At 38.6% G+C, this 15,003-nt stretch overlaps 1 protein-coding gene across 2 annotated transcripts; it reads right to left on the bottom strand.

Annotated features, from left to right (window-relative positions):
* Positions 1 to 8,226: 8,226 nt before the first annotated feature.
* On the bottom strand, positions 8,227 to 14,462 carry LOC146692276 (sterile alpha motif domain-containing protein 12-like). Of its 2 annotated transcripts, XM_085431143.1 has the most exons (5): positions 14,372 to 14,462; positions 10,364 to 10,447; positions 9,777 to 9,903; positions 9,500 to 9,640; positions 8,227 to 9,155 (listed from the first exon to the last, which is right to left on the bottom strand). In XM_085431143.1, the coding sequence occupies exons 3-5, from the start codon at positions 9,895 to 9,897 to the stop codon at positions 9,139 to 9,141; spliced, it is 279 nt and encodes a 92-aa protein (XP_085287269.1). In that variant the 5' UTR covers positions 9,898 to 9,903; positions 10,364 to 10,447; positions 14,372 to 14,462; the 3' UTR covers positions 8,227 to 9,138. The 2 variants fall into 2 exon arrangements, with proteins under 2 accessions (XP_085287269.1, XP_085287267.1); XM_085431141.1 differs by lacking the exon at positions 10,364 to 10,447.
* Positions 14,463 to 15,003: the final 541 nt, after the last annotated feature.

Here is a 15,003-nt window from a genome sequence, read left to right as displayed (position 1 = left end):
ACACACACACACATCCAAACATTTATGTTCTGTCTGGCCATGTCTGAGGCACCTGGTGTAGCTGGTGAACAGGTGCGCTCTGCTAATAAACTCCAACACACCAGTGAATCTGCTTTTATTTTGCTGTCTCTATTATCCTACTACCTATTTCTCTCCCTCTTTGTTTATTCTTAACCAGAGGCATTCAAACTCTAAGCCAAAGATTTGATTCCCATTCCTCCATAATTAACTCCAGAGTTTCCAAAATCACATCTGAATCACAACATGATTTAGCTGTTACAAATACCAGTGTAATTAGAACAAACATTAGCATCCATCAGTGTCAGTACATTTCAACAGTGTATACGAGGCGTACATAGGAAATGTCATCCTGCTCCTCCTGCCTTAACACTATTCTTTGTTTTGTTTTGTTGTTGTTTGTTTGTTTTTTGTCCATGCATATCCATTGTCACCTGGAGGGGTGGTTTGAATGAATGTGTAGACAGTTTACTGGTTACAAGCCAATGATCACTGCTGAAATACAAAAAGTCTCAGGAGGGGGAAGCTTGGAGGGGGATGTCTCTCTTTCTGCTGTAATTCGATTGCTAAGAACACAAGTTTGAATCCAGAGGAAAACAAATCACTATGAGGGCCACAGCGGAATAAAATTAAAGTTGTTTATGTATGTGCATGCATATCAATAATAAACATCAAGCGCCACGAGAGTGCAAACCTCCACCAAGGCAGCTCTCTCTCTGGGCAGTAGTTCTATATTAATTCATATATTAATTATATATGTTAATCTTTAAAGTACTTTAAAAAATTTGCAGTAAAAATCAAACAAAGGTAGGATGACAGATGTTTACTCTAATTATATAAACATTATGTAGGAGTAGGAAATGGATAATAGGTACCGATTTGTAAATATCAACATGAATAACTTGAGCTTATTATATAAAATTATACTGTAGTATATTTCTAACTAGCTAGGAAGCTCATTCTGTTTAGCCTGACAATACTTTCTTTAACAGTGTAACACATTCTTGGGTCAACTTGTAAAATGTAAACATGAAGTCAGAGCTCAAATATTACATCATATTTGGATGCCACTGATAATGTGATATCCCCATATGAATGATTTCCTAAATGTTGTCAATACAAATAAAGACAGCAAAATTGTATGCATAGTTTAAAAAATAAAAGACATTTTATGAATGTTTGACCTCATTTGAACATGAACATGAGGTCAGAGATCCAAAGCAACGTGACATTTAACATTCCCATATATCATTCCCCACATGCCTGCATGTTGTCAGTGCAAACAATGGCAGTATGAAACATAGTTTTAAATAGCTCTGTATAGCCTAATTATAATTTGACCTTCAGATCAATATAATGGCCCGAAGAAGAAGAGGTCAGAGGTTAAATGTGACATGATCTTTTAAATCTTTATAATGATGCAATCATATCAATTTTGGACCAACAAATCATGAAGTTAAGACCTCAGTGGATGTAAGCCAGGTTTTAATAGACTATTAACATGACCCCACTCTACACCCCTACAAAGTTTTATCAGAATTAATTCAAAGTATTTTAGTTATTTTCTTTACTAACAGAATGATGACATACAAGCAACCACTACCAAAAACATAACTTCCTTGGTGGAGGTAAAAACTTTACAGGGTCAAATGTTTCTAATCCAATCTCTGATTAGAGTGTATACTTAATAGAAATGTTCTTTTGCTTTGATATCTGGGGAACCACACTGGGCTTTCAAGTCCACAGTTTGCTGAGAAGATTAATACTAGTCCCATGTCTGTGTGCTAAATATGAAGCTGGAGCCAGAAGGGGATTAACTGGAGACTGGAATCAAGGGGAAGGAGGTTAGCAGCCATAGTTTTGGCAGTGCAGCACCAACCAAGGGGATTGTCCAGATACGGTTTGCATTGAATAGCTCCAGTTTTTGTGCTATAGTTCAGTTTGAATAAACAATTAAGAAAGATGTAAAAATCTCGGCTTTTATAGTGCAACTTTAGTAATTGTAATATTACAATTCAGGCAGAAAATAGGCTAATAGGTTAATTCCTTGTTTTTTTAAGCAGATAGGCTGAGCTGACCTTCATATGGCTCTGGCTCCATTTCTCTACTAAAGGAAAATCAAATCAAATGCATAATCAAAATTCCCTAAATGTCAAACTGTTGCTGTAATAAAAATAACTTTTGGGTCTTCCTAATGTTATTGTCTTCTCCAGGGTAGGGTCAGCTCTGCTGCAGCCTCCCCCTTATAGCTGGTAGAAATAGTTGTGCTTAACAACTTCGTATCAGGATTTGACACCTCTGGGCTAAAGCCTCACTTTCCAAAGTTACTCCACCACCTACGCATTCTGCACTCTCACTGGAGAGAGGCAACAAATAAATGTATATTTGAAAGCAGATATTTGTCAGGCATCATGTTTCACTTTTTGTAGCTCTACGGTTGTTTTCCTGGAGGCTGTTGTGGCCAAGTAGTAACCTTATAGGCAAACACAAACTGAGGGAATATTTAACAAATGTGATGTGGTGTTTTGTTGCTGTCAAGTGATAGTTCCACTTTTATTGTAGAAAAAAGCTGCATGAGCACGAAGCAGTCCTACACACACCGGGCAAGATGTTTGGATATATGCACACTTACTGCTCAGATGCATATTTTCATTTACATATGCCAGAGTGTGTAAACAGAAAGCAAAAGGTGGTGTTTTTGTGCAAAATTTCAGAAGAGCAGCCGTTCTGGTTTTTACTCTCAGGTAACCATGCAGTCCTTTATGTTCTTGATAATTCAGAAAGGTTTTTTTTTTTATATGAGAGTACAGTTTCTCCACAATATTTGTACAATATTATTCACAGTCAAGCATAACTAATAACACTAGCCAGATAGTATGGAAATGATGCCTTAATTTGCACAAGTTAAAAGCAAAAATCAGAAAAGCAAAGTCAGTATTTTACACAGGGAATATATAACGTATGTTCCCAATGTCCCGCACTGATCAAACCACCCATACATGTACCCTGCATATATACAATGAGACAGGGTTTGGTGGCTGCACTGACAGCTTGAGCGTTTGTCAAAGCCAGAGTTTTAACCCACAGTTGGTTTACCCTGGAAGGATACCAAACATCATTCTGCTTGGGTAGGCCAACACTGCCTATGCCACTGAGGGGTTGTAGGTTCATGAGTGGGAGTGGTAACATGTAGGTTGGCAACAATGTTGAGATGAGTCAAACATTTACATAAATATCAGAGAATTCCCATCAGAACTTTGCAACTGCATATAAAATAGTAAACTGACACAGTTACAGTGGGGCAAAAAAGTATTTAGTCAGCCACCGATTGTGCAAGTTCCCCCACTTAAAATGATAACAGAGGTCAGTAATTTGCACCAGAGGTACACTTCAACTGTGAGAGACAGAATGTGAAAAAAAAATCCATGAATCCACATGGTAGGATTTGTAAAGAATTTATTCGTAAATCAGGGTGGAAAATAAGTATTTGGTCACCTCAAACAAGGAAAATCTCTGGCTCTCACAGACCTGTAACGTCTTCTGTAAGAAGCTTTTCTGTCCCCCACTCGTTACCTGTATGAATGGCACCTGTTTGAACTCATCATCTGTATAAAAGACACCTGTCCACAGCCTCAAACAGTCAGACTCCAAACTCCGCCATGGCCAAGACCAAAGAGCTTTCGAAGGACACCAGGAAAAGTATTGTAGACCTGCACCAGACTGGGAAGAGTGAATCTACAATAGGCAAGCAGCTTGGTGTGAAAAAATCAACTGTGGGAGCAATCATCAGAAAATGGAAGACATACAAGACCACTGATAATCTCCCTCGATCTGGGGCTCCACGCAAGATCTCATCCCGTGGGGTCAAAATGATCATGAGAACGGTGAGCAAAGATCCCAGAACCACACGGGGGGACCTGGTGAATGACCTGCAGAGAGCTGGGACCAAAGTAACAAAGGTCACCATCAGTAACACACTACAACGGCAGGGAATCAAATCCCGCAGTGCCAGACGTGTTCCGCTGCTGAAGCCAGTGCATGTCCAGGCCCGTCTGAAGTTTGCCAGAGAGCACATGGATGATACAGCAGAGGATTGGGAGAATGTCATGTGGTCAGATGAAACCAAAGTAGAACTTTTTGGTGTAAACTCAACTCGTCGTGTTTGGAGGAAGAAGAATACTGAGTTGCATCCCAAGAACACCATACCTACTGTGAAGCATGGGGGTGGAAACATCATGCTATGGGGCTGTTTTTCTGCCAAGGGGACAGGACGACTGATCCGTGTTAAGGACAGAATGAATGGGGCCATGTATCGTGAGATTTTGAGCCAAAACCTCCTTCCATCAGTGAGAACTTTGAAGATGAAACGAGGCTGGGTCTTCCAACATGACAATGATCCAAAACACACCGCCCGGGCAACAAAGGAGTGGCTCCGTAAGAAGCATTTGAAAGTCCTGGAGTGGCCTAGCCAGTCTCCAGACCTCAACCCCATAGAAAATCTGTGGCGGGAGTTGAAAGTCCGTGTTGCTCGGCGACAGCCCCAAAACATCACTGCTCTCGAGAAGATCTGCATGGAGGAATGGGCCAAAATACCAGCTACTGTGTGTGCAAACCTGGTAAAGACCTATAGTAAACGTTTGACCTCTGTTATTGCCAACAAAGGTTATGTTACAAAGTATTGAGTTGTATTTTTGTTATTGACCAAATACTTATTTTCCACCCTGATTTACGAATAAATTCTTTACAAATCCTACCATGTGGATTCATGGATTTTTTTTTTTCACATTCTGTCTCTCACAGTTGAAGTGTACCTCTGGTGCAAATTACTGACCTCTGTTATCATTTTAGGTGGGGGAACTTGCACAATCGGTGGCTGACTAAATACTTTTTTGCCCCACTGTATAATCTGCATAGATTGCAGCGGGAGTTACCTCTAGGAATAAATTAGTTAAAGCTGATGATAACACCATTGTTTTATGACTTTTCTACTGAGCAAACATGTTGTATATTGTCTCTTTGAATTGTATGAGTTTAATGTCAATTAGGTTAGCTTTTGCTAGTAGCTAACAGCTCAATTCCACTACTGTTGACTGTTTTGGCTGATAGCTAAAACGAAAGAATAAATAACTCTCTTATCCATAAATTGTTCACAAAAAAGTAGGCTGATGTTTAAAGATATGTTGAATGCCAGTTTTCATAGCATAAGACAAACATAATATGACAAATCACTTGTCTCAGGGCGTCATACTTAGAGCTGGTAATGCTGGCTTCTGAATTATTGCTGTTTGTATCTCAGCACTGCTGTGAAGTGAGCAGCAGATTTCTGTCATGACCCTCTGAACTTACAGTGAACTTCTCTCTTTTTCTTCCTGTCCGAGTGGCCTGCTGCTAACTCATTTTTCTCTCACAAAGTATTGATCTTTCTCTACCCGCTGCAGCTATGAATAAATCACACAAACGTGACAAAGGGACTGCTGTGGCTGGCAGACGCTGAAGGACTGAAGAGTAGGAGGAGGCTCTCAGCTATAGTAAGTTTAAACTGGGCTGTTTGAAGCAAGAGACACCCGGTCGCCATAACAGCTGCAGTGTTGGCTTGGTTAGATGGAACAATGGGGGAAAACATTAGACATTTTTTAATATAACAGCTGTGCTTGAATGAGGGTTAATTTCTTGTGGTGCTTCTCTGTAAAAGAAACCATCACCAAGTGCTAGTAAATCAATTCAAGCAGGCGTTTTCACATTTTTACTTTTCTCACCATGTTTCATGGGAATAAAATCCAACTGGATTTATCTATAGATGAGGTGGGATGACTTTGACATCAGTGACTTTATTCCTGCCTGAAACACATAGAAGGGTAATCTTTCGTGCATATTATTACAGCTGCAACTTCTCTACTTTTTCTCTATGATTATTTTATATTTTGACACCATAAGTCATTTTTAAAAGCAAATGTCTAAGTAATAAAATAGGAAAAAAAGCCACCCAGACAGCAAGATCTCATAGTTTTTACGCCATAGGCCTGGGAGCTTGACAGCAGTATCTTTGCTGTTCCTAGAGCTTCTGGGCAGACATCTTGGATATCATTCCGGAATTCCTCTTCTTTTTTCTTGTGTTTCTGCTGTCTGAGATATTCACTAAGCGCATAATCAGTTGTGCCCATCTTCCTGATATACTAATGGATCTTTGCCATTTCATCCTGAATAGTGGTTCTGACACTCACTAGTCCTTGACCACCTCCTTCCTGCCCAGCGTACAGTCTCAGGGTGCTGGACTTAGGGTGAAACCCTCTGTGTATGGTGAGGAGCTGTCTCATTTTGATGATGATTTCTTGATTGCCCAGATCTTGTTCTTCCCATTCAGCTGACTCCTCAGGACTTGTCTTATTCTCTGCAGGTATTTGATGGTTGCGGCTTTCCTAGCGTCCTCTTCATGGTTTCTATTTGCCTGTGGGATTCCCAGGTGCTTGGAGCTGTCTGCAATGTCTGCAATGTTGCGTTCTGGTAGTTCAATCCCCTCAGTTCTGACTACCTTCCTTCCACTTATCATCAATATCTGGAGCATCATCTGAAGCTTCAACAAGACTGGATATGGGTACTGATATATATCAGTATTACCCACAACAAAAAAACACGATGATAAATATGTGTAAACACGGAAATCGCGATTTAATTTGAAAAAGGTATACAAATCAGATTATTTTACCTGCTTTATCAAACATATATAAGAATATAAGTAGATTCTTTAAAAAAAAAAAGATTTTGCATTTTGATATTTTCCACCAGACTTCTCATTTTGGTGGCCCTGTCACCGGGGTCAGCTGTGTTGTTTATCATCTGCTTCAGTCTAGCAGAGAGGTGGATTTATGTTTGTGCTGAGTAAGCACTTCCACAGCCACGCCCTGCCAAATCAAATGTCACACCATCTCCTGGGGTATTAATCACACTCCGACACACAAACACACACTGTCGGGCCCAGAAACATAAAGAAAGAGAGAGGAAAGGTCACACGAGCCCTCAAGTTTTCATAAGCATTTCATGCCTTTAAGAGTAGTATTCAGTCTTTGCATTCCAGTGTATGAGTGTATACGTGTAATTACATACATACTGTGATGCTGAAGTCTATACAATGCTATCATCTTTTTGACTTTTAACTGATTTTTTTTATTTTTACTTTTTTAAACTAAGATTTTTACTTTCAGTTAATTAAAAAATTATGCATAATTGTGTTTAAAACAAGGTTTCGTTGACAGTCTTACGTAAAGGGACTGTGTGCTTTGCCTTACTGCCCTTTCAAATCCAGCGTATACAATTTCAAAGCCTATATTATATCTTTCTTCAGGTGAGAAACAATCCTACCTCCCAAATGATGTTTTTATTCTGGAATTTTGATTGACATTTTTTTCTTTCCATTAAAAGTAAACTACCATAAAAATGTTAGACTGTTCATTTCTTTGTAGCTCCCCTTCCTGGCAGTGTGGTATCTGCTTTAATCAGCTCAGTAGGTTATAATATTAGATAATAATACTAATATAATACATAATATTAGCATCCTGGATTTGATCTTAGATCAGGTCACAGTTTCGTTAAATCACACAGCTGCTGAAGGAATCATAAGATATTAAACAGGACTGATTTAAAGTCTTGGCTGCCTTCATCCCCCCCATTTCTATGCGAAAAACTATATATAGCCTAGCTGCAAGCAGTAGCCTATTACTATCAATGCACTTTCAGATGCTCAAGGAAAATGCGCAACTGCCAAGCAGTGAGAGGTACAACCACACTGCTGCGATATGTAGAGAGGAGCCTGCTTGCAACAATTATTTTCAAATGTGTTAATGCGTGACTGCAATTACAGATCAATGGATTCCAGCTAATCATAATATATCCAGGTTATACCCATGAAGGTGACACACCTATGATTATAGCCTTTAGTTTTAACAGTCCTGGGTCTTTCACAGCGATCTGTCATAGAGGGATTTTCCACACAGTAAAAAGAAGATTTTTAGGAGGAACATGGATATTAACAGGCTGCAGCTGTAAAAACAGAAATTCCTTACTATGTTTACACCATAGTAGTCTTTACCAAAAAGAGAAATGATTAACAAAAACACTTTAAATTCAGTGCACCAAACAACAAAGAGATGGTCAGAAGTAGGAAACTTGTGCAGTCTTAGCGATGCCTACAATACACATTTAAAGGAGGCAATCTCAAAGTGGCAGTCGCTTGAAACAGATTTAATGAAACTGCATCATCACAATCAAATCCAGACAAACTGACAGTTCACTTCAAAAAACAATGAACTTGAAAGGAAACAGCAGCACACCAACATCTGGTTTGTGAAAAGCAATTTTAGTCAGAGAGAAAAGCAAACAACATGACAAAGTTTTACAGCTTTGACTCAGCTCTTCTGATCAGACGTGTGAAATGTTTAACCTTTCCACCCAGGAAATACTGAGGATAAGCAGTATCTGTTATTAAAATACAATCTGTTCCTATTTTGAGAGCAAGCTACCTATTACAATACTAGTAGGATGAAAATGTGTGTAGGATTTGATATTTGTCACGGGGTCAAGAAGGTAAGTAAAAAATCTCTCATAAATCCACTTAAATTTCCTGAAAAACTGCAGTCAAAAACACAAATTTAAACCAACAAACTCAGCAGAATGCATCCCCTGGGAAAATCGGTGAGCAGATTGTTTCATTTTGGCTTTAAATGATCTGCTGATTGGCTTATATCCTAAACCTCTACACATACTGCGACTGCATATTTGGTCCATAAAAACTTTTGTTCGTATGTTTTATAATGCCATGGTTGGCAAACCCAGTGCAGGGACAGAAAAAACACGGAGATTAATGGACAGTAGGATCAGAAAAAGCCACTCAGACAGAAACTAATCTCATCCATCTGCACAGGTCAGATTTCACACCGGAAATGGGTTTCCTTCTCTCTTCATTCCTCATCGATCCTTCTTTCTATTCACTTCTTGTTATTTCCATCAATTCCACCTTTCTGTCTCCTTCACGTGGATGAATGGATGGTTGGGAAATTCAAAAAAATAACAAAAAGTCAGCCATGGTTCTGTTTTTTTCTTTGGCTTTCTGAAGATTTTCACTGTGATTCATGGAGAAAGAAACTCTGGAGAGTATATAAGAAAGCAAATAAAACAAAAATTAGGAACTATTTTCAGGAATTAAAATGGTAATACTCTTAATTCTTTTTTTTCTTTGAACAAACTTAAATTTATGACTTAGTTTTAATTAAAATGAATCCTGCACCATTGTTTCTATGCATAATTGTTGCATTCCAACAAATATGCCCTTATCAATGCAACTTTATGACTTTTTTATTACATATCGTTAGCTTCATAGCATAATTGCCTAAGTCATTTGACTAAGTCAATGACTTAGGCACTTATGCTATGAAGCTAACGATATATAGTTCAGCCGTGAACTGAAGATGAAGTCATTTGGCAGGCTCACCAGAGCAGATGTCACTAAGTTCACTGATTTCTTCCTGAACTTTGAGAAGAAGGAGGTCCTGCAAAATTTCCTGCTGCTGCTTCTCATCTTCCACCCCAAGAAGCTTCAGCTGATAGTCCTTTAGTCTCAGCAACACACGGCCTGCAGATTTAAACAGGATCCCAGTGATTTGTTCAAGTATTTAAAAAGAGATTCAAAATAATGCGAGGAAAGCTAATAATGACTTGGCCTGTTAAATTCCTGCCACTGAAGCAGGAATACCATGCATGTGTTGTACCTGTTATGTCATGTTTGATTACAGCTTTGTGGAGTAGGGTCATCTTAGTCGGATACTGTTCCTGAATCCACTCCAGCACTTCTTCCACTGACCATGATGATGGCCCCTTTGATAGTCCCATCCCCCTCTGATCAATAAAACATAAGAAGAGAAATTAAGAGAAGTGCAGAAAAAGTAAATGTTTAGCTTTTTGTCTTACAGTACAAAATAATTCACTGTACCAAATGCAGTTAAATTCAGTCTTCACACTGAAGAAAGAGACAAATGCATGCTTGATATTACAGCAACATCTCTGTCTGGCACTAACCTTTACCAATTTGTGAGGCAACATTTGGGCTCCATTACATTACAGATTGGATTTTATATTTGTATTTTATATTTATTTACGTTTATATACGGTACCCAGTTCTCAGGTTATCTTGTTCTTGTTCTTGTTGTTGTGGTATCAATTTGAAAATCTTACATCACCTCATTCTCGAGTTCACAAACTTGGGTGTCCACACCGCCCACCTGCTTGGCAGGGCAATGACAATACCCTATCAACCTTTTATGGCTGAGTGGTAAAAAATCTTAAAAACAGAGTTTACCTTAAAATATGATGTGGTGAGGGCTCGTGTACGTGGATTTGTTTGTCACAATAGGCTGCAAATGTTCACACACGCTCTGAATGACTGAGAATGAAAAGAAATGAGGGGATTTTCTTAAAATTGTGTGGGCCCCTAGACACACTGGTGACACATAATTACTCTAAAAAAATGAAAATGGATTTGACATGTCTCCTTTAAAAGCAGAAAATAAGCTCAGCAAGTCAGCTGCCATCACTGAGGACATGCAGACAACCCTTAACAACAGCTCAATGAAGTTTTGCTCCTGGCACATTAGCTGAGGACATTTTTGTCTGCAGTAGACCTTCAAATGTGAGAAAATGTTATTTTCTCTTGATATTTGACGCTCTGGATCACCTACTGGCTTCACATAAGCCTATTTTCCGGTGATTAATTCAACAACCCCCTGAACATGATGACAAATAGTTTTGAATGGCCGATGGATTCTTGTACTGCAAGGTGAAATCAACCGAGTATGACACTAAGAGGTCATACTCTACTTTTCAAAAAGCTGCCTTCTGTTCATTTGGCTTTTTTCCTAGCCATATCCTCCTGGGCTGCAATGTAATAGGGCAAAAATTGCTAAACAGTTGATGTGACCTTTTCAGCAGGCCAGTCTAGTTATTAGGTTGTAAATATAGGAATGTAATTTCCTGAGTTAATTAAGAGGGATGCGTGATTGGCTGAGGCGGTAACGAGATCCCAGTGGAGTAATTGACATACAGAGAGTGACCGAGGTAAAAAGACAGCAAAGTTCCCTTCAGCGCCAGAGTGAGCTGAGAGTAAAGAAATCTAACTGAGGACAATAATGTGGGTTTTATGCCTGAAGACAGCAGCTCTTAAGCCACACAGCTCCTGAATTGGGCCCCAGTGGTTAGATTTTATAGTGGCATAAAATGACTGTATATACAGCTTGTCTTATTTGCTCTGAACCATTTCATTTAGTTTCATACTGCCAAGTTACAGCTAAACCAGGACCTGTAAACAAAAGCAATATGCAGTGACAAGCAAGGTGGAAAATTGGATTTTTGTAAATTACTGATTGTGTGCAAGACTTTTTTTCTCTCTCTCTAGCTGACCAGATATTTTTTATTATTCAGCTCCCGGCTTTTGCATCTAGTATCACCATTTCATTGAGCTTCAGTTTAACATTGTTAAACAATGTGGACCGTATGGCTCGATCCAAGGTCCAGATCAACATCTCATGCGCTGTGACAGGTGTCTGCTGTTTTAAGAATATAAGATTCATACACGGATTATCTACTATAAATACTTTTATAGACCTGTCATGTCTTTTTTTGTCCTGCACTTGTTCAGTTTTCACAAGGTTTTTGCAAGATTTTTTAAGGATTGCACACCATGCTGAGACATGCCAAGTTTTTGGAAATTACATAATGATGAAGGAGACTTTTTATACGGACTCACTGTTCATCCTTTGATTTAGGTGTCTGAATTATTCATAAGTCAGAGTTCAGCAGCTTAACAAAGAAAAAACATTCTTCTGAAATGAGGTACAAAAGCAGCCAATGTCCAAAGAAAACTTTGAAAGACTTGAGAACTGTATCCTGGAGAACTGCTGCACAATATTACAAGAATGTCTGGCTCCTTTAAAAGAAAACTGTAAAAAAATGAGAGACAAGTCAGGACTTTTGCACAGTCGTGTATAGCCAGAATTTAAAGGCACACAAACAACAGCCTCTATGCCATCTGACATATTATCAGTGTCACCTTATCAAACACTTTCACACAATCTAACATATACTCCTGCTGCCTCGGGTTCAGACTTTTTTAAAGTAGGTCAAGATTCTCTCCAAAGGATTTGTTTGATTTCCAAGTGCCTCTTTAGCTCACTATGCCCCATATTAGCAATACCCAACTTCTCCCAACAGACAGTTTACTCAGGCGCAGCGCTGATTGTAGATCATGTGCACTGGTAGTTAATTATAGTTTGCTCCAGACAAAAAAACTGAATCACTTTCACCCTTATTAACCTTTCATTTGAGGCCTTTGATGTGTCATGCTGTCATAATTCCCATTGTTGAGGAACTTCACAGATGGACTGAAGTTTCCTTTGACCATCTGAGGTTTTTTAGTATTTCTTAGGGGAAATGAGTGTGTATGAAATACAGAATGACTAAATATTAGATTAAAAATTACAAATTGCAATCATAATGTAACATCACTGGACTCACAGATTTAACTGTTTAACTAACACCCATGAAAATCCTAAACTCTGTAAAACTCCCATTAGTACCCTGTTATGTGACAGCTTAGCTTTGAGCAGTGCAAGTGAGGTTTGCTCTCTAGCTGTATGCCCTCACTGATCTGCGAACACAAGCCCGTGTGCCGAACTCAGCTCAGGTGAAGCTAGTTCTCATGTAGCCTCAGTTTGTTAGCTTTTCAGACAGTACTGAATGGTCTTGTTACTCGGTAAGTTAGTCAGCACTTTGGTCAACCTGTGTTGTTTTTAAATGTCCTCATAAATAAATAGATTGAATTGATTGATAGATCATTGCCTATTTGATGTCCATAGTCCATATTAGTGTTAATAGTTGTTTTACGTTTTGTTATGGTGTAACATGTATGGGAGTCCTAGACGTTTTGTTTGTTTTATACTGTAATAGTCATACTGCAATAATTACACTGACATTATTAAAGCGAAACAATTTTAATTGCATGAGTTTACAGCTAATGTAGTCTACAGCATAACATGTGGGGAGAATAATCAAGCATATTGTTTTGTGTTGTACTATTTCACATGCATCATGTTAACTGAGTACTTGGCTCTTATTCCCAAATAGGTGTGCATCACACAAAACCTAACTCAGCATATACTCTATACATCCAGACTCACTCTACCAATCCTCCAAAGAAAATATTTTGCCAGCCTAATTCTATAGCTTTAACTCACTGCAATTAGTGCATGTTTAATTTCCTCACTCTGTCTTGAGTGTTGATATCTTCCCAACCCACAATGGCATGCAGGAGATCTTGAACTGTAAATTGGTGGACGACTATTATCTATATCTTTAGTTATTTTTTGGTGTCTGGAAATTGGCTTAATATATAACAGGATTTCATAATATATCAGAGTTGATCTTAAATTTTAGACAGACAATCTTTACATTCAACATACTAATGGTCAGAAAACGATTGCCTATTAGTATCTATATGCATACATTATGTTTCTCTGTATTTCTTCTTGGAAAGAGAGCCTGCAGATTTATGCCAGACCTATGATATTATGATCAAATACAGCAAGGAATAAAGAAAACGTCAATGGTCAAACACACATACACAAGCTGCAGGCTGCAGCATCCTTCATACATTGTAAATATAATCCTACCACCTTGTGGTGTCTTGCAGAAGTACATCTTCTCCTGAACAAGCTTTAAAGTTTGTTTTAGGAAGAAATAAGTGGTCCAACTTTTCCATAACCTAGTTCACAGAGATTTCAGTTCTCTAATCCGCAGCTTTGCTCCATTTACATTATGCAATGCAGCCGTTTCGGTTCTTTATTCAAACAGTTGGCGCTTTATTGTGTGTTTTCTTTCAGCAAATGGTAAAGCATGCCCTAAAAACGCACTGAGAGTTTTGCACAGCATTGCACAGATTCATTATGCATCACCAGCTGTGTTAAAGCTCAGCAGAATACGCAGACTGGTTACAGTGTTAAAATTTTTACTTGTTTTAGGCGCCTTTTCTTGTTGACAGGCTGATGCCGAATTAAAGCAGTGTACCTAAAGGTTATGTACTAATTTGTACCAGCTTGGTATGTATGTCTGAATTTAAGAGACCTCAATTAAGCGTATATGAATATTTTGAGTAGAATTTGGGCTGTTGTACAGGACTGAGCCCAACCCATCGACAACAACTGTCTTTCAACAACGTCAAATAGCTACAACAATACTGTAGGTAAGCCGCTTTAACACTTGGTTATCTACACAAACTTTATGTAGGTGTTTAGTTCAGTAGGAAGTTGATATTTACCTCCAGCCCGCTCCCGTTCGTAACGTTTAAATGGCGACCCTATTCGTACCTTTACTGAAGTGTTACAGTAGGTAAGTTCATTTCACAGGCCCCGCCCATTACCCCTGCCACGTGATGCATTCAGGTGCCGTGGTAACATGTGTTTGGTACATAATGCTGCATACTATTAATGAAGTCTGTAGTATTTCCAGGTACACTGGTATCTGTGCATTAAAAAGAAAACATGTATACCTAGCCCATTTATTTATATTATGTACCGGTATGGAGTTAATATGGTTCACAGACAATTAGCTGTGAGGCCACCTGTCCTGCAAATCCATATTTGTTAACTTAATCCACTGCACAGAAGTGTATTCATCTATTTGCAGAATATAATTTAATAGTGATAGTATAAAAACTACATTGCGGTGGAGAAAAGGACAAAAGAGGGCCTCATAAGCAGTCTGAGATCCAGGTCTTAGATTTTTGAGTGTACAAGTGCTCCAAATTTTCGCAAATTACCGCACAGTAACTGTCATTAAAATTCATCTTAATCTAGAAATAAAGATGTATACAGCTGCAGTTTGTGGCTGCACATTTTGGTATGTAAAATGTGCTTAACATGACATTCTTTACCTAACTGATAAGTTCCC

Source organism: Copadichromis virginalis, linkage group LG15 (assembly GCF_057382275.1).
Source record: "Copadichromis virginalis isolate Kocher_CV1m ecotype Utaka linkage group LG15, C_Virginalis_male_GT1.1, whole genome shotgun sequence".
NCBI classification, from domain to species: Eukaryota; Metazoa; Chordata; class Actinopteri; order Cichliformes; family Cichlidae; genus Copadichromis; species Copadichromis virginalis.
This window is presented reverse-complemented; position numbering and strand designations above follow the sequence as displayed.

Excerpts from the sequence above, each read along its gene's own strand:
- LOC146692276 (XM_085431143.1), bottom strand. The coding sequence starts at position 9,897 with ATGGGACTATCAAAGGGGCCATCATCATGGTCAGTGGAAGAAGTGCTG. Across the intron at positions 9,641-9,776 it reads AATCAAACATGACATAACAG|GCCGTGTGTTGCTGAGACTA; the intron begins GTACAACACATG and ends TTAAATCTGCAG.